General features: G+C 33.8%; 3 protein-coding genes across 3 annotated transcripts; 1 reads left to right on the forward strand and 2 right to left on the reverse strand.

Annotated features, from left to right (window-relative positions):
• Positions 1 to 916: 916 nt before the first annotated feature.
• p24-1 (p24-related-1) lies at positions 917 to 2,755 on the forward strand. The gene is made up of 3 exons (XM_066284774.1): positions 917 to 1,299; positions 1,878 to 2,123; positions 2,186 to 2,755. The coding sequence occupies exons 1-3, from the start codon at positions 1,150 to 1,152 to the stop codon at positions 2,411 to 2,413; spliced, it is 624 nt and encodes a 207-aa protein (XP_066140871.1). The 5' UTR covers positions 917 to 1,149; the 3' UTR covers positions 2,414 to 2,755.
• A 1,011-nt stretch (positions 2,756 to 3,766) lies between these two features.
• LOC136340655 (IQ and AAA domain-containing protein 1-like) lies at positions 3,767 to 10,885 on the reverse strand. The gene is made up of 15 exons (XM_066284879.1): positions 10,640 to 10,885; positions 9,418 to 9,739; positions 9,221 to 9,355; positions 9,024 to 9,171; positions 8,840 to 8,970; positions 8,443 to 8,617; positions 7,933 to 8,095; positions 7,715 to 7,878; positions 7,553 to 7,661; positions 5,679 to 5,817; positions 5,051 to 5,272; positions 4,848 to 4,974; positions 4,346 to 4,446; positions 4,070 to 4,194; positions 3,767 to 3,945 (listed from the first exon to the last, which is right to left on the reverse strand). The coding sequence occupies exons 1-15, from the start codon at positions 10,883 to 10,885 to the stop codon at positions 3,814 to 3,816; spliced, it is 2,439 nt and encodes an 812-aa protein (XP_066140976.1). The 3' UTR covers positions 3,767 to 3,813.
• A 206-nt stretch (positions 10,886 to 11,091) lies between these two features.
• On the reverse strand, positions 11,092 to 18,900 carry LOC136340696 (kinesin-like protein Klp68D). The gene is made up of 11 exons (XM_066284951.1): positions 18,685 to 18,900; positions 18,391 to 18,584; positions 17,774 to 17,898; positions 17,589 to 17,718; positions 17,176 to 17,534; positions 16,321 to 16,630; positions 15,507 to 15,726; positions 14,774 to 14,997; positions 14,176 to 14,395; positions 13,070 to 13,317; positions 11,092 to 12,604 (listed from the first exon to the last, which is right to left on the reverse strand). Exons 1-11 carry the CDS (start codon positions 18,712 to 18,714, stop codon positions 12,535 to 12,537), a joined length of 2,130 nt encoding a protein of 709 aa, XP_066141048.1. The 5' UTR covers positions 18,715 to 18,900; the 3' UTR covers positions 11,092 to 12,534.
• Between the last annotated feature and the right edge of the window lie 90 nt (positions 18,901 to 18,990).

The raw sequence follows: 18,990 nt of genomic DNA on the forward strand, positions 1-18,990 counted from the left end.
CGTTCTTTTTGAGACAGATACAAAACTATAGGTAAAACGGTACTGGAGCCCGTACTACCAGTTTATGTGGGGTTTAACCCACTAAAAAATCCCGAATTTGCTGAGGATTTCCAGACCAGTGACCTCGCCTTCGAGCCGCTTTAGTTTTGCCTTTACGAGACGAGGGTCAAGCGGGATTATCGCTTTTTACTTTGCCATCGCTCTAGGTGTTGACCAACCTTTCTCAGAAGAAGACTGTCATATTTCAAGCTCTTAATTGTGAATCGACGGTACCTCCCACGTTTTTGGCTTGTTAGATCAAACCGCCTACAGGGGGTTCTTTTGGACACTTCTTTCGTCCTAAGGTTTGTTGGCTATCTTCGTCTTCGTTTTGTGTATTGTCAATTAGCAGCAATGAAGTCAAAAATACCAGGAAGGTTATCCGGTTTTTTACTTCATTATTACAGGAAATGTATAGTGATTAACTAGTATTTTCCTGTTCCGAAATCTTGTTAATGTCGCCGTGTTATCTGCTAAAACGCCAGTTGCGTTAATCCTGCTCCAAGCAAATTTACCTCAGACATGCAAAGACAGCGATAATAATGTTCCTTGAGGCATTCTCACTTTTATTGTTTTGAACGTTCTGAATTGTCCTAGTATTTCGATAGTTTTTTCAGTCAGGCTACATACATATAAAATAATCTAAGCTGCCTCGCCATCTATCAACAAGTGATGGATTTGAATTGAAAGACGTATATTTCAGACGTAGACAAACAATATCGCCACGTTGTCCATGTTACTTGGAATTCATTACCATTTCATTAAAAATTAAAACTGGTACTGATGAAATATTGGAAATATTAAAATTTTCCTATACAAATTCTAACACGCCTACATTCTATTCTAGTGGTTTGCAGATAATTAATTTCTTGACGTTAACTCTGTTTTTGACAAATTATTCCATCTGTTACATAACGCTTTTTGTAATACAATATCTCTTAGGTCAATCCGACAACGTTGCTTTGAGGTTAAGTTAGCCAACACAAAATTAGTACGTCAGTTATGTTAGAAAATACAACATTACCAAAAAACTCCAAATTTTAATATTCCGGCGAATATTCCTGTGATGAGACTTTTTATTCATTAAGAGTAGATTTAAGTCAATCTAAAATGTTTTACTTGATCGGGTCAGCAATCACCTTTAGCTTACTAATTCTTACGGTAATCGGCTCAGAACTTACTTTTGAACTACCAGATAATGGAAAAGAGTGCTTCTATGAAGAAATTAAAGCAAATACGACTGCAATGTTGGAATTTCAAGTAAGTCGACTCCTATTCACAGCGAATAAATTAGTAATGCGGCAAAGCCTTTATCATTGCATTCATATGTTATGGTGTTCCTACCATTGACATGTTGCTGCTATTGGAATGATCAAACAAGATATCAAAATATAAAATGATAGTGTCAAATGAAGAAACTACATCAATATTATGTGAGAAATGAAAAAAAACAATTATAATGCTGATTTAACAAGGCAAGAGCATAGCTCTTTTATTACGTGAATTCACACTCATCACTTAATATTTTGTAAAAATCAGGGATATTTTTGCTATTACCTGTAGTCCAACTGCTTATATATAGTTTTGTAATCAAACTGGATAAACAATGTTAGTTGAGGGTGAATGTTTTCAATTATTATACTAAACAGAGTAGCCAGTTTATACTAGTAGTAAATAATTTGATTAAAATCTCTTACTGTTTTCGAAACACCTATACTTAGTTACAAATTTGTTGGTATCCTGTATGAAGTAGCTCAAAAAAGCATTTCAATTTAAGACTTCTTTGCCCCATCACCAAATGGGAGATTCTATTGCATTATCAGAACCACTTGTTACAGGTTGTTACAGGAGGCCAATATGATGTGGATGTAACACTGTTTGATCCCAAACAGAATGTCCTTTATCAGGAAGTTAAATTGCAATTCGATTCTCACACATTTACAGCTTCAACCACTGGAATTTACGCTGCGTGTTTTAGCAACGAATTTTCCACGTTTTCGCACAAACTTGTTTACATGGATTTTCAAGTAGGAGAAGAAGACCCATTGCCTGGAGTTTCCGAACACGTCACCGCCTTAACGCAAGTAAAATATTCATCTTTTTTTATATTAAATTTGATTTTGATAAATTAAGAATATGGTTTCAGATGGAAACTTCGTCAGTGGATATACATAAGTACCTTAGCCTAATTATAGATCTTCAAACGCATCACAGATTACGCGAAGCGCAAGGTCGGAAACGAGCCGAAGATTTGAACGAAAGAGTGCTTATGTGGTCAGTGTTAGAGACAATTTCCGTTTTAGTTATTATGGCTGGTCAGACATTTATGTTAAAGAGTTTTTTTTCGGAAAAAAGGCCGTTGGCTACGCATTAGTTCATTAAATCAATGGGTTTTTATTTAAATGCGTGAATTGGTGAAATGACGTTTTGTATATATTCAGGGCGTGATAATTTAATAATAACTACTATCGAAATGAGGCGAAATGGTTTTTCTCAAATTTTCATTTCAAACTGTTTGTGAGAATGTAATTAATAATTATAGTTAATTGATTTAAAAGAGCCAGTTTATTGCTGTTTAGTAACTTAAGTGAGTGACTATTTTACCCTTTTCTGGAGTTCCAGTAAATTTTCAAAATTTTTCGCCATGGGAATATATTTTGATGCTCATCGTTGAGTGGCCGTGTACAAAACAATAAAATAAAAATATATTCCGAAACACAGACTTTTTACTACTCGTTTTGCGTTTCAACTAGCCCACGATTTTTTTTTATCATTTCACTCGGTACGTTATGTCCCAAATAATACCAGTTTGCATGATAATTGCTTGAATTTGTTGAAAAGTTTATAAAGCTTAGTTCAACTTGTCATCTACCTGCCAGGGCACTGTAACTATTACAGTTTTCTTCCCCCGTCACTTTACAATTTTTTACTTTGACACATCCCGCTTTCTACTGGCCAGGGAGCTGCAATCTATTACAGTTCTCTTCCCACGTCTTTTTATACCGCTTTGCTTTGGACTAGCCTGCCACTTACCATGCAGGAAGCTAAATTTGTCACTACAGTGCTCCATCTTGGGAGTCCTTATAGGCGTAGTCTTTTTCCCAAAGGGCTGTTTTTCCTGATCAGTCTGCAAGCATTTCTAACTATTACCCTTCTCTTCCTTAAAAATTCGATGTACGACGATAACGACGCCCATACGGGAGAGGAAAAAAAATTCCCTAGTCGCCGCGGCCCTCCCAGCTGTTGCTACAGTTATATTCCAGGCGTAATTAAGCCTTAATAATTCTAATCTTATTACTTCAAAACTTAAGCCAGAAATGGGTATATGAATACGTGCTGATGCCAGATCAAAAAACATCGAAGCTCTTTTCCGTGCTCGAAGCATATCCCCCAGAGACAATACCCACACGGAAAGGGTTTATGAGGATCTACAAGGTTTTTAGTGGGTTAACGCTCTTAGTAGCGAATCCCACACGCCTCTCCAACTAAGATCGGTCGGGTATCTTATGAAGTTTTTGCTTGTAAAAAAAAACTTTGTTTAACAAATATTTTTAAATCTAGTGATTAAACCATTATGAAGTTTCAACTTAAACACTTGAAGGTTATTGGAATATTTATGGAAAATCACTCGGATTTTGCCAGAAGTAGAGTTTTGACGTGAAATTCATGAAATAAGTTTAAAGATTTGTAAATGCAGGTAATTCAGTCTGAAAGATGTTTAACTTAGTAAAAAATCAATCGAAAAATGATATATTATTCTTTATTATTAAATAATTATTTTTTATTCTTTGCACTCGCTTGTTTTGCCTGCATGTCTGCTTCTTCCTCTAGAAGTAGCTCTACAGCTCTCGTTCGCCTCCGTACTATCGGTACTTTCGACCACCATGAGTCAAACGCCTCCTCTTCCTGCGATGTTAAATGTACGTATTATTCCAATGAATAAGATTACAAAATATTAACAATTATCATGGATTACATGAGTATCGTTAATGCAATTACAAATATTACTAGATAAAATTCATGATCATACTTCTTTGTAAATTGGCGTCTTTTTACATAACACATTAACTAGTTCCAACGGACTCAAAGGATGAATTCTAAGTTGTAGCATCCTTTTAACTGTAATCACCTCTGCAACTGTTGCAACAATCGACCCTAAAAAAAGGTCTATGCAGTGTGTTTAAAATATTCGTTTAAGATGATATTAGACCAATTCCATTACCAATATTAATGCCATATGCGTTTTTGATTCCTCTTTAACTTTGAATTTTAGAATATTTCATTGCACGTTTCTACAAGTACTTACCAACAGTGTAACCGTCAGATATTTTACTCATCACGCTGGTATCAAATTTAATGCAGCTGACAGACATGTATTGGCTTAAAAGGTGCGTCCAAATGAAATATCTAAAACACAGATTTCAATATTGAAAATAAAATTAATGTTAAATGTAAATAGGTATCTAGTGTAGGTCTTATATATAGAATATAGGGTGTTTTTTTTAAATATGCGTGGTCTGGGGTTTCAATGCATAGCATTTCGCTGTTTTTTTAACAAAATAAAATTAACTAACACGTATAGTCATTACTTATGAAAAATGGTAAAGGTGGTCTACAGCTGATATTTAATAATAATGTAAACTTTAATTTAAAAAAAAGGTGTGCTTTTTTGAACTTCCTCTAGATCAAGTACCAGGGAAACTTGTAATATGGTTTCAAGGGTATTTTTATTAAAAAAAAGCCTACCAAAAATCTAGCAAAACGATTTGCCTTGAAACCCATATCTCATGTTATTTTAGCATTGATACCTTGAGCTATAATTAGGACGAGGTATCATAAGAAATTTTTGATAAACCTGCTGCAGCATCTTCTGGTCACTCTCCCAAGGATTGTCCGAAACCCCAATAAGAATTACTCTGTCCTCCGGACTAAAGTCTTCAAATAAACAAATTTTCATAGTTCAAATTACCTATTAAGTCGAATTATTTCCAAAGCAAAATGAAGCACTTACTCTTGACAATTTTAGGCAAATCCTTCTTGAACCTCTTAGGGTCGGTCCTATCGGTCTTGGGTATCTTCTTAACGAAGGGTCGCTCGGCGTTTCCCATATAGATTATCGACGGTTGGAGAAGTTTACTAACTTTGACTATTAGATGAATTAGCATTATTAGACCTGATTTGCCTGGGTATTTCCCTACTATATTAGCTGGGGTCAAGTCGAATAAAACTGCGCCTAAAACATATTTTATGAAATTGTTCAGTTATTGGCAGTGTAGACGGATTTCTTTTTAATTTAATAGATTTTTCCTTGTGGTTTTTTGCTTTTTAACATGCATTTTTAATATGTGAAAATAAAGGAAAATGGTCAGGAGAAGAACTAATAATTCACAAGTAACAAGACGCATTTAATTATTGCAGAGGATACGGAGTTGCGTGTAAACGGATATTATACGTTTACACGGAACTCCGTATCTTCTATCCGGAAATAATTAACGAGTTAATTTTACATAATTACATACGTTAATTTACTCAATTCGCAAGTCATGTAATTTTGGAATTGTAGAGAATTTATTAATTTAAAAATTTATTGTGGTAGCAAAGAAAATTTCCGAGAAGCAGTATTCTCACGCAAATTGTACCTGTTTCGTTGCATATAGCTTGCACTAACATGTCTTTACCAGAACCGCTCGGACCCGCCAAAAAGACAGATTTGATGTGTGGCGTGGATTGGTGCAGCTTTTTGGTTAGTAAAGGTATCACACAGTACTCGATTAAAATCTGAAAAGATCATGATGATTCAATCATAATGGTAATGCAACACTTAGTGACTCATAGCTTAAATAATACAGTACAAAAATTAACTTGCCTAAGTGGCATAAGAGTTATTTTGAAAAGGGAATATACTGAAACTAAATTAAAATAACTCTTCTGAAAGTGTAGTCGTATAAGTTAATATATCGTTCAGACATGCGGCTCTTAAGTAACAACAAATATTTATTAAATTTTACGTACGATTTAAATGTTACAGTTTAAGTGACGCAGTTAAGAAAAAATGTCATAAAACATTTCAATTTAGTAAGTCGACATTGACTCAGAAATAGTTTTTTCCTTATTTTGACATTTCAGAGCAAATTTCCTTCAGTGAACATGTTCGCTCCCACAACTCACGTACCGTGCGGCTCTAAATTGTCTCCTTTTGTTAAATTTTTTTAACTAATTATTATTAAAAAAAAATTCAAAAGCAGTATTAAATAGGAGAAAAAATATTATCTTTTGACGTATGTTTATTTTCTTAAACGTCATCAGTAGTACAAAATGGTCGATTTTTTAAAATTGAAACATGGGCCAAATGACACCTCAAATTAAAAATATTTCAAAACTACATTTAATGGTTTATTACAATTCAAAATCTATTGATTAGTTTTTGAGAAAAATAGGTAAAAATTTGGTAAAAAATGCAATAAAACTTCAATTACGTAGTACCAAAACATTGAAACAACTTGTTTTTTGATAGGAAATTAGAGCCGTGTAGTATACTAGAGAAGCAAAAGTTCCACATTCATTCATTAAAAATTGAAGGAACTATATTTCAGTAAAATGATGAAATACTTCAAATACTGCTTTTTGTAGTGCATTTTTTGAGACAACAGACTTGTATACAGGGTTGCCCATGTAGTGTATAAATGTAGTTTTTTATTTTTTCTTACAGAATCTCATATAATAAAAATATATAAAACTTTTTTCTCTCATACTTTAACAAGTTGTCATATCAAGGCGGACAATGGTAGTTACTTCAAACTAGGAGGATATAATCAGGGTACAACTACCTTTTAAATTAAGTTTTACTCGACACGTCTTTCTATTTACAATTTTTGGAGGTAATCATCACCTACACATTATACCTGACACATTAGTAATTAGGGATTGAGGTTAGTCGAAAATACAATTAAAATTGTCCCCTCGGATCAAAAATCGACATGTTCGGGCGTTCTTACACATTTCCATTTTGAATACTGTAAATTAAGGTGCAGAGTTTTCATTGGGCTATCTTGTATATTTCTAAAACAGTCATGTTAAATAAATTTTATTATATCATTCTTTCAAAATAAATATTATCCCCTGAGACGAAATAGTTGCTTTTAATGGCGACTACATCATTTATGCTGTGGGTGATTGTACACATTGTGTTCGTGAATTAACTCATATAGTGGAATAATAATTATTTTTAAAACTGTAAGTTGCCTATTCGCAAAAATTTTCGAACGCGGCTGTTTGGTTACAAAAAAGTAATTATTTAATTTGTCACTCACATTCGTAACGCCAATGCAGTTTAGGACATGACGTTATTGTCAATTCTTTTAATAATGAAGTATATTTTTTTATGTCCATGACCTAATCATAAAAAAATTATGACAGTTAATTAACCAAAAACTATCATAATTCTGTACCATCGGGAAATAACATCCTTTTTTGCCATTCCCCAAAATCTCACACGGAACATATTTAAACCTACCTGTCGCACGTCACCAAGCCCATAAGAAGGCTCTCGTCCCTTGTTATAAGGAGCTGGAGTATTGAACGACTTCTCTCCTATAAAATCCTTCATCCATATCTCCGGGTACCTGCCAAATATACCACTAAACTTTAAACTTGGCATTTATCTGCGTACCCTCACTGTTTGATTATTCCATTTGCAACCAGCTCTTCAAAGAGCGACTCAGTGGTACGATCAGGCGTCAAGTCCTTTTCTTTCTTTTTCTTTCCTTTTTTACCAGCTTTCCTAGTTTTCTTACTTGATTTCTTCTTTCCTTTGTATCCTTTGTCTTTGTCATAAGCTTCCTGTAAAGAGCAATGACATCAATGAAAGTATCTGGATTGCAATTCAAATTTTACTTGAAGCAGCATTAGTTCAGCCTTCATCATTTCATCCACGATCCTCCTAAGCTCGTTTTCCATTTCGGTCATTTGCTCATGTTCTATTATATCGTTATAGTGGTTTTGTCCAGGATTGGCGGATTCATCTTTATAGCGCCAGATTTCGTCGTATTCCTCTTTTCTTCAAAGAGATGAGCTAATTTTTACACAGGGTGATTCATAGCCTTTTATGTAATGATATTAAACTGTATTTATTATGTAAATATGGAAGAATTTTGGACAATTTTTGGCACTCATAGAATTTTTGTAATAACTACTTTGTACAATATTAACTAGGTTCCCCTCTTCCTTTTCTAAAACTCATAAAGAAGTTGTTTGTAAAAATGACCCTGTATGATATTACAGTTACTCATAATCTACTTTTAGAAGTCTGCTCTTATATATGCACTGATCTCCTATAAGTGATTTTTTACTTGGCATTCAGAGTATAAATCCGCTACAATTTATTCTAGCAGCTGTAATACTTACCGCACATTTAATTCTGGTAGGAAAGTCGAAACCAAAGCCTTCGATCGAATATCTTCTTCTTCGGTTTCAACTTGCGACTTCCCTTCTTTCGCCCCTTTAGCACTCTTGTCTTTCTGCTTCGATTTCGAGTCCTTTGAAGACCCGGGAGTTGATTTACTAGTTTCGCTCTCAGTACCTATTATTTCACGAAAGTAAAGATTCGGACAGGACATTTTATACGAGATTCTTGCTGGATGGGTTTATACGAGAAATTTTGCACGAGGCCAAGGAAATTTGATTTGCTTATTTCTTTTGCAATTTATAATATGCTTTTGGTAATTCTCAATAAATGACTAAAAGTTCGTTCTAATTACATAAAACTCTTCATCATGTATACGTGCGCGTTTCAATGTCTCACCTTGCCGACTGAGCATAAGCCGGGAAGCACTTCTTTCTGAACCTGTATACTCGGGAATTTTACCCGTTTGTGCTTTATATTCGTGCAACCATCCTCTGACTTGGTCGCTAAGTTGCTCTAGCACTGGACCTCTGAACACCACGAGAATTAACAATCTAAAATAGTTAAAAATGTGACCTCTGACCTTTGTGTTTTTTCTAAGTTCCTTCTAATATTTTTGATTTCGAGATCATAGACTTTCTGTCGTTCTTTCTGTAATTGCCTCCTCCTTTCTTTGTTTTGGAGATCCTTCTCTATTTCTTCGTTTTTCTTTTTTGGTGATGGAATCATCCCTAAAGCAAGAGTATACCAAAATAGTTGTTTGTTTTAACAATTTAATACCAATAAGTAGCATTTCTTGCAATTTTCTTCTACGAGTAGCCCTTCTAGCCACGTATCCCCGCCATATTTTTTGAATTTTTAACGCAGCTCCCATATTTATTCCCCGAGCTTTAGTTTCCACGTCCTCTCCCTCACCTGCAAGGTATTACTCATTCACTAATAATCACCTTAGAAGAACCAACTACCGGTAATAGCACTTGGTTTGTTTTTTTCTTTCATGCTCCTAATCTCCTTCATGAATTGAGCTCTTAGTCTTCCTTGTCTGGCTCGCTCGTGAGTTTGGACAATAAGAATAGCCTGTTGTTCTGCCATTGGTGACTTTTCTTCGACTTTTTCAGCAAAGCCCAGCTTATTTAAAACCATTTCTATAATTCGCTTTTTATAGGCAATGTCCTCTTCTCTCTCGTTCCGAAAGCAACTGGGTATTTCCAACTCTGTTTCAAAGGGAGTCAAACCTAATTTTTCCAGTAAGTCCCCGCAATGAGTCCATTCAGCCAAATCCGCTTCCACTAGGTCACTCTATAAAAGCATTCTTTTGATCTTGACAAAAAAAGAGGTCCTTTTTTTAATAAAAACTTCTGATTAAACGGGTTTTATTTAATAACTAGTTATGAAATGAAAACAGGCATCTTAGTTTTGTAACTTTGTAGAAATGATCCGGGAGGCAACTTTACCTTTTATTCCCCGGCAAAAGGGAAACTTCGCAACCTAAAAATTTCCTGTACATAGTGTTTTAAGAATGTTGTGCCAAACTTAAGCACGTTATAGCGGACATCACGATGAAGAATTTTTACGTGGAAATCCTTAGATAAAAATGTGCCGTTTCGACGAAAAATGAATATTCGGTGAAAAAGAAATTATAAACCTACTTGAATAAAGCAAACTAAATAAATATAATACAAATTTATCAATTGTTTTTCTAAATTAGATGTTGCTTGAAAATATATTTTAATCATAATCGCAGTACTTTAAGTTCTTCGTATTCGTATCGTTGCCGACGAATATTTGCGTTTGAACTATGAAAATGATCCGATTTACTTTATGATCCTACTACTTGACCAGCACAAAGTCCTGATTTAAGTCTGTTGGATTTTTCTGCTGGGGTTACATCACGTCATTGGTGTATGAAACTCTTGCATTCACCCACGAGGAACTGTTGAAAAAAGTGGTGACATCCTCTCTCTTTTTTAATTTAATGATTCAAAAAACAAATTTATGTAACCAGGTTGGAGGTTGTCATTTTTAAATTTTATTATAATTTTTTTTCGCAATATCTTTAACATTGTTTTTGAACAAAAATGACACTGAAGTCAAAATAGTTCTGTTTCAACTACGGATTTTTTATGTCTAGCGTTTCTATAACTTCTTTAAATTTGACATAACCTTTTTGGTTCACTCTGTATATGGAGACATCCCTACCTTTAGTTCAAGAATCCTCCCGAGGACGGCTTCAAGCAATTTTCTCAGTAACAGTCTCTTCTGAGGCTGTACCATTTGATCTACGCAAATAGACAGTTTATTGGATATTACAATGTAGCGCAAGTATAAAGTAGCCAGTAAGTGCCTGTGTTCCCGTCTATCAGTTTGGGATGGTTCGGTGTTGAGAGTCGAGGACAAATAATCCTGGATGTGGGCGAATTCTTTATCGTAATATTTATGAGACATGTTCCCACACGATTTGCAAGAGAAAGAACATTACCACGCTCACAGTTTGATCAATAAATTCACCGAGATGGCTATCGAACAAGCTGAAAATAACAAATTTCTTTGAGACCTCCGTATATATATAAAAAAAACGAAACGGATGTTTCCAATTTCTAATAATTTGGTATTTGGTTACGTAGAGGGAAAATGCGTAATGATCAAAACAATGGCTTTTAAAAACTTTATTCTCTATTGAATACCTAAATATTACAAGCTATTGGCTGAAACTAAAAGATAATCTCCTTAATACATTTTGACTAGAAAATATTGCAACAACACATAAAACAGCCTTGATGACCTAATTCTAATACTAAAGAATTTCATGTATATTGAATACAAAACTAAACAAAAATAGTTGTGCATAATTCTACAACAAATAGTGGTGGAACAGAGATCATTTTTTATGTAGAATTTATCTGTTACAACTTATAAAGTGAGTATGTTTCAAAATGTGCTCAGGTGCTAAAAACATTTAAATCTCTCTTGGTATAAATAGAATAAATTAATATTAAACATAAACAGTAACAAACTAAATATGGTAACTAAAATAAAGTTGAACTTTGTGCAAGTGTAAGGAACTTTTAGTGGCAAACTTAGTAAATGGAATATAATTCAGTTTAAAGAAAATGGATCCCTAAATTGCCTAAATGTTAAAAATTTATTAGTTCTAGCATTATTTCCAGAGGTATAAAACACAGCTTTTTCACATTAATAATTGTGAAAAGAAAAATCACGAATATTTGCCCAAATATGTAAGTTCGATGCCAATATACCTCCTACCACCGTGGCGGCTTAAGAAATAATTAGTAGTTATTAGTAATGAAGAAAAGAAATAACATAATTTTTTAATGAAAGCAACAACGTTAATTTCTAAGTATCGAAAACAAATAACAAAAAATAAATATAAACTGCTCGACAAATTGTTTAATAAACTTTTTTTAGTAATTTCTGAAGAGCTGCACTGTAGGTAAAATTAATAATAAAAAAAAACATAAACTTAAATTTTCTTGATAAACTCAAAAATTCCTACTCGAAATTAGAAAAAAATGGCAAATAAGCGCCTTCACAGTGGGAATTTCATTCCCGGTATTCCAGAAAGTAGATCAACAAGGCAACATTGCTCTTATCTTTTATTAACAGAAACCATGGAGCATTAAAAAACTTTCCCACACAGGCAGCTTGCTTCAAAATAAGTTTAAATTGTTTCGACCCGGTTCACAATGACTCAACATTAATTGTGCTGTTTTTAAATACTTACCACTCCCAACTGAATAATTTAGGAACACATTATCAATGTGCTGTTAAGACTAATTGCAAGCTAGCTCCCGTAAAAATATTGAAGCAGATTTCGATCAAACGTTCTATGCAAACTAAATTTTAAACACAAAGCATAAAAACTTCGGTTTTATGTACATTAGGTTGATGTTAAAGTTAACAGCGCACTAATAATTTGCCCTTTAATTATAGTATTATTATTAATACTTGTTTAATATTTTTTATTAATAATAACACTATAATTGTTAAGTAAGCATAATACACAACATCTACTTAAAAACAACTAAAAAGAAAATATCACAATAAGCGAATACTTTTGTTGTCAAACGAAATACTTAGGCTTGTTTTAGCTGATACGAGGATCTGGCCGATCGAGGCGGTACTGACTTTGATGGTGGAGGATTCCTAAAATAGTCATTTAATGAACTATAATAATAAACAGTATATCCCATCAGTAATTGCGAGGTTAAATTACGAAAAATTTAAACCAGAAAAATCCTAAAAATGTTACATTAATTGATGAAGGCCCTAGGACTGCCATCTTCAGAATGTATTCAAGCAGGTAAACTTCTGACTAAACATTAAATAGATGCGGATTTTTTTATCGCAAATAGAACGGTTTGTGTTAATGTTTTTTCTAACTTTAAATTACATGCGCAAAACAATAGAATTGCTTATGTTCTTAAGCGCATTTTTGAGAGTTTTCCAAAAAAAAGTAATTGAATAGCTTATTTTTTTCCTAAAATATCAGAAAATATGTATAGCAAAATGTAGAAGACAGAAAAGTCATTATTAAAGGCAAAATTTTTTGAAATCAGGAAAACTAACATTTCGCTTACTAGCCATATTACCCAAAAATGTTGAACTCACTTAAAACTGTGGACGTCGACCAAACTACGCAGGGCCTGCTTGTATTTCCCTTCCTGTTCTAACTTCGACGTACTGCTCCTGCCCATCACAGAATGCGGCGGAACCCTTATAATTACGTGAGAGTTCTCCATTTCCCTTTTAATCACATCAGTCACTAACGCTTTAATCTGAGGACAAATTGCCGGGGCTGCGTAGTCTTGAGTGGTGCGTAGGGGCATGTCAAGTTTTAAATCCAGAACATTTTCGCCCTACATAGCCACATAATGTTTTGTTGTTACTGTACGGAGCGTCCCAAATTGGTTGTCCGCTTTATGAAACATGTTTATTTTTGTTAGATAATTTCAATGGCGCATTCAGATTATCTCGACTATTATTAATTTCGCACCTGTTAATAAAGCAAATACGCTTGACAAATTAAATTTTGCACGGCTTGAAGGGGCTTTTACGATTCTCTACCGTGTTTGATCTGGTCGCCGAAGAACAATTAAAATAATTACTTTCGACTATATTTTTACATTGTATTTTTCCGTGGATCGCAGGCTCTTTTTAATATGGGAAAAAAATTGACTATCACGCATAAGCAAATAATGGTAATCGATAAAACCTGAATCGGTCATGGAAACGATCTCGAAGGAGGAAGACAGAGTTGTGAGGTCAGTTTGTCTTTATCGCATTATTTATTTACAAAGTTATCTATAATAGCGGTACTGCACGCGGACAACTAATTTGGAACACATTGCACAATATTATAGGGCATTTCAAAGGTTGGAGAATTGGTTTTCCCAAGGACAGACTCAAAAAACATGGAGGCCTCGGAACCTATAAGGTTACTATAGATATTCTATAGATAGTTTTCTTATAGATAGTAGTGTAATTTTTTTCCACAAAAGTTGTAATTGCTTTGAGAAATGTCATGTTATATCTTTGCTAAAAAAATGCCTTTCGACTTTAAATTATACCCCCAACAAATCCACTTTTACATGTCGAAAAATAAAAATCTAGATAACTTCATCGATAGGATAATTTCCATAGAATTCTTAAAATAAACATACATTGCCTTTAAAGGATGGAAATTAAGGTGACAAATACGCAAAGAAGGTACTAACTCGATACTTTGGTTGAGTTTGCGATTGATGTATTGCAAAATCAGAGATCGGACGTCTGTAGTTATGAGCCACAGGTCTTTTCGAAGGCAATATCCTGGTGTTGTCTTTTTTTATCACCCAATTATCCGAATCTTCATCGAATTGGGCTAAATTTATAATCCTACTTCTTTCCTCGGAAGGTACAAAGTTGTCTATTATTAGAAACGACTGTCGTAAATGCCTAAAAAAATTTTAGGAAATAATGTTTCTGCAAAACAAAAGTTGAAAATTTGATCAATAAGCAACGAAAAAACAGAGATTGCATAGATCTAATCTATCTGTAATAAGTGTCAGATATCTCCAGTTTATTTAGATTTTCATTACTTTTAATATGCATAAAATGACATTAATTATAAAATATACAAAAAAATTAATTGTGAAAAAAATCTAGCCGTAGAATAAGGTGCGCAGATGCTAATTAAAAAAATGAAGTTGATGTAAAAAAAAACATTTGGTAGAAGGAAATTCCCAACTTAAAAATCATCACGCATAGTTAAAAAATATTTAAACCTGAATGTACAAAATGTTGCAAGTGACGCATCCCAATAAAACCACTTACATAGCTGCCTCATCGTTAGCGTTTTCGATTTCCTGTCTGTCTTTCAAGTACACCTCGTGGTTATCTTTAACTTCCTGCCGGATTGATTGCAGCTTGTTATTAAGCCTTTTCAGTTTGTCACGCTTGAAATCCACCTGTTGCTGTAAACTGGCGAAAACCTGTTTCAGTTCCGTGCACGTTTCCTCTTCAAGTTCAATGCGGTGCTGCATTTCAATCTCTCTTTTCTGGCATTTAATGATATCGTATTGGAATGGATTACAGAAAGTTCATAGAAACTTACAGTTAGAAGTTTAACCAGGATTAGTTCGCAACTTAAGGCGACATTTTGCGCGATTAGGAAGTTGATTTTACATTGCATTTCGGCTTGATGGTTTATATGAGTTTGATCTGGTTCGAACTCGCGAACAATTTCTTGCTTTTTGTGAGACATATTGGTTGGAAATTTGTTAATAAAAATGGGCAAGTCTAAGTTTACTATGCATTAAATAGCCGCACAGATATGGAATTCGAAGAATGCAGAAAGTCATGGAATGGTATTTAGTTTATATTAACCTCTTTGTCATAATGTGATAGCAAACAACAATCTGAGGTTTTTTTTAGTTGATACCTATCTCTATTGGTAGGTAGATTATGTTGAAAATCTCTGATAGCATTGCCAAAATGTTATTATTTTTCGCTTATAACCAACTACTGATAAATTTCTTGAATTATTTCATAAAATAATTTAACTCACCTTTCTGTCGACAATTTCGGTCCTTTGTTGTTCCAATTTTAACTCATTTTCATTAACACTGTCTACAATATCTTTTCCTCCATGAACCATTCGCTTTTCCAACGCCTTCAATTTCTTAGCCAATTCGTCAACTTCCAATTTGCCTTCCTCTAATTTTCGTTCTTTCTCTACACTTTCGCTATCACTGTCTGAACTCGAGTCTTCGTCTTCTCCGGCTAATCTACAAATGATTCCAAAAACCATTCATTCAATGAGGATTGCAAGACTCAAATATTTAAAATAAAAATAATGGGCCTATCCACAAGTCTGTTAATTAAACTAGAGCCTAAAAGAAGAAACTGAACTAACATCTTAAAGTATTAATGGGTTTGTGTCTTTCAAATAGTTCAGTCTAAAACATATAAAATGTAAATGTGAGCATCAAAATCCCTATAAGTAGTAAATTGTGGTTACTTTGGTCAAATGAATTTTAAGGAAAGTTAATAGTGTGAAAAGAAAAAAAAATGTATTAAAGAATATATGATGACTAATCTCCCTTAAACCAAACTTAGCTTTCCAACTGCTTGAATCTTTGTACATTTTATTGACAGAGTTACTTACTCCTCGTTACCTAAATGTTGGGGAAACGATTATATGGTAGCCGTTTTTTATGTATTCAAGAGTAGGAACTGCTAAATAATCAAATTTATAGCTTGAAAAATACATTATGAATTAAAATTGTCGGAATTTTCAAGATTTTTTTTAGAAAAAACCCCACCTTTAATTCTTGCTTTAAATTGAATAGGCCCATTGAACGCTAAAGAGAAGATCCCACCCGTCAACTACACTCCCATTGCTTCTTTCCAATATTAAAGCTTTCAGTCGTTCAACTTCCTCCTGTAACATCAATAGTTTTCCTTCTTTAATATCTTCATTCTTGATTGGTTTATTCTTGATTGATTTTGCTCGATTCGCATATCTAAGTGTGATTATCGTTTCGTCATAGTTCATGCTGGCGGGACCTATATTCGCAATCATTATCGTTTTACTATTACCCCCTAAGGAGTCCTGCAACATCCTTGTCAGTTTTGAGTCCCTGTACGGAATGTGAGCCGAATTCTCCGCTAAGGCATAGATAACGTTACCTAGAAACCAAAGCAATGCAGAGATATTTGGCGATGCATGTGCTAGGATCTTGGAAATTATAACAGAAATTATAATCGGAATCGTTTCCGATAATTTTGTTCGAGACTCCACGCATACATATTTATAGTGAATGTGAAATATGAGATCTTGTATATATATATATATATATATATCTTTCTTTTTCTAGATTGACGAGGTTGAATCAAAATACATAGGCGTATAGTTAAATTCAAATAAGGTTTGCAGGAAGCAAGTTTACGCAAGCGAAATTATCAGAATTGTTCAAGCAGAGAAAAATGGAAAACTGCATGACCGGTAACGCATACAAAAAAACGCTTAATTACCTATAAGGCAAAGACATCCATTCTACAAGGTATACATGTATATCGAACGTAATACGGATAACGTAATTGCAAATGAATACATTTGATGCTTTTGGGTTATTGATCTTGATTTGCATTTGTTCATTTATTTTCGCCTCTATCATAAAATACATTTTATTGTTTTTAAGACAAAATTAACAATACCAATAAAAATTACTCACCTAAAGAAGACAATGCTTTATTAATTTTTGTGGCTTCTTTCAATCGATCCCCAGTGGCCCCTGTCTTAGACTGTCTCTCGCTTCCGGCCAAATCAACCAAATTCAATTTGCCGACTTTCATTGACTTGGAATCACCCTCAACCATTTCTATTATAATCTGGAAAATCGCGTGTGATCTGGAGCTGTGCTCGTTCATATTAGTAGCTCCAGTCGTTCGATTAAAGTTGCCCGTCTTCATGGCTTTAAACATATCTTTGGCACTTTGACAGGTGTGGGAATGTAAGTTAGTGACAACCACCCCTTGACCAGCCTGCTCTCTCAGTTCATGGACTTTTGTACTTTTAATTCTCAGTAAATCTCTGAGTAAATACTATATTATGATCCCCAGATTGTCATTGTAATAGCAATTCTACCTGATTTCTTCCATGTATATTTCCATATAACGTACAGAAACTAGAAATTCAACACCGGTTTTGCGGGCGATATGAGCCCAGATTTGCTCAAAAGCCCTGGGGATAATACCCATCTCTTCACCATCCCCACCTAATTAAATTAAACGAGTTTTACAAAAAGAAACTTTTGGCGCCATTGCAACTACCTTCCATAGTATAAGTCTTGCCAGTTCCAGTTTGCCCATAAGCAAAAACACAACCATTGTAACCCTCTAGAACAGATGAAACTAGAGGTCGTATAGTTTCATCATATACTGTTTGTTGTGAAGATCTAAAATACCATATTTAGAAATGATATTATAACCAATGAAGATTTTATTCTTAGTAAACCTTAATTTGAAACTTTAATTTTAGGCTATTTTGTCTTTTTTCGATATGCTTGGTGTTTTTGCTCTTTAAATTTGGATTAAAATAAATTCTTATGAAAGATCTGAAGGATAAGAGGCTAATAGTGCATCACTCTAAGTGATTGGTGAACAATGTTACCAAGCAATCAAAGTTTTCTAATTGCAAAAATTAATATAGTTAATGTATATAAATGAAGTGCTTTCACAGAGGAAAAAGTTTTTATAATCAACTACATACTTGCATTTACACATTAATAATATTAAGTATAATAATTAAAGTGACCCTTGGGTGAATGTCAAGCGAAATGAACTAATCCATTAACTGTATTGTAACCTTGCTGTGTGTGTAAATATTGCACTTCACACATCACTAACAAACTTTTTAAAATGATTTTAGTTTCACTTTTAGCACTTACCCCTCGTCATATACAACATCATAAGTAAATATCTTGCTTCTCTCGTTGTCGCTTTTGGCTTTAAGATTCTCTACCTCAACTACTCCCCTGTTTGAACATATCTTAACAACACTTTTGCAATCCTGTTCGATTTCCTTGAAACTCAAAGGTCTACATTTTACAATTACTTGCACCGACTCATTTCCAGACATTTTCTGTAACGATCAAGATTATTTTCAACTATTTCCTGCTTATGGAAAGAACTCCGGGAGGTGTGAGATGATTCAAGACTTGAATTTTTGACTATTTACTTACATCTGTAGGGTCACTTTCCACTGATGTCATTTTTATTTGTGTTGTCTGCACTTATATAATTATTCTATTTACTGTTAGTTTACCTATCTTTACGGCGAAACATCGATAAATGTTTGTTTATTGGGTCTATTGATTTTCAGAGCGCCTTTAGTATTTAAATTATCCTACGATTGTTGTTTTCTTCTTGTTCTTGCCCTTTTTTTTATTTAAAGTGTAGTGGGGACATCTAATGAGAGGAGGGCTAAACATACTTAATATTACATACTGACGTCATGCAGTATGCGAATTGTAATTAATATCATAGAA

Source organism: Euwallacea fornicatus, chromosome 8 (assembly GCF_040115645.1).
Source record: "Euwallacea fornicatus isolate EFF26 chromosome 8, ASM4011564v1, whole genome shotgun sequence".
In the NCBI taxonomy this organism is placed as follows: Eukaryota; Metazoa; Arthropoda; class Insecta; order Coleoptera; family Curculionidae; genus Euwallacea; species Euwallacea fornicatus.

Bases quoted from the DNA above. Each gene is read 5' to 3' on its own strand.
- p24-1 (XM_066284774.1), top strand. From the start codon at position 1,150: ATGTTTTACTTGATCGGGTCAGCAATCACCTTTAGCTTACTAATTCTT. The intron at 1,300-1,877 runs GTAAGTCGACTC...CACTTGTTACAG, and splicing joins CTGCAATGTTGGAATTTCAA to GTTGTTACAGGAGGCCAATA. The intron at 2,124-2,185 runs GTAAAATATTCA...ATATGGTTTCAG, and splicing joins ACGTCACCGCCTTAACGCAA to ATGGAAACTTCGTCAGTGGA.
- LOC136340655 (XM_066284879.1), bottom strand. From the start codon at position 10,885: ATGTCTCATAAATATTACGATAAAGAATTCGCCCACATCCAGGATTAT. The intron at 8,618-8,839 runs GTGAGACATTGA...GTGAAATAATAG, and splicing joins GCTTATGCTCAGTCGGCAAG to GTACTGAGAGCGAAACTAGT. The intron at 5,273-5,678 runs GTACAATTTGCG...AATATGTTTTAG, and splicing joins AGCTATATGCAACGAAACAG to GCGCAGTTTTATTCGACTTG.
- LOC136340696 (XM_066284951.1), bottom strand. From the start codon at position 18,714: ATGACATCAGTGGAAAGTGACCCTACAGAT. The intron at 17,535-17,588 runs GTAGAATTGCTA...GTATTTACTCAG, and splicing joins ATATACATGGAAGAAATCAG to AGATTTACTGAGAATTAAAA. The intron at 16,631-17,175 runs GTGAGTAATTTT...TTTGGTTTCTAG, and splicing joins TAAAGCATTGTCTTCTTTAG to GTAACGTTATCTATGCCTTA.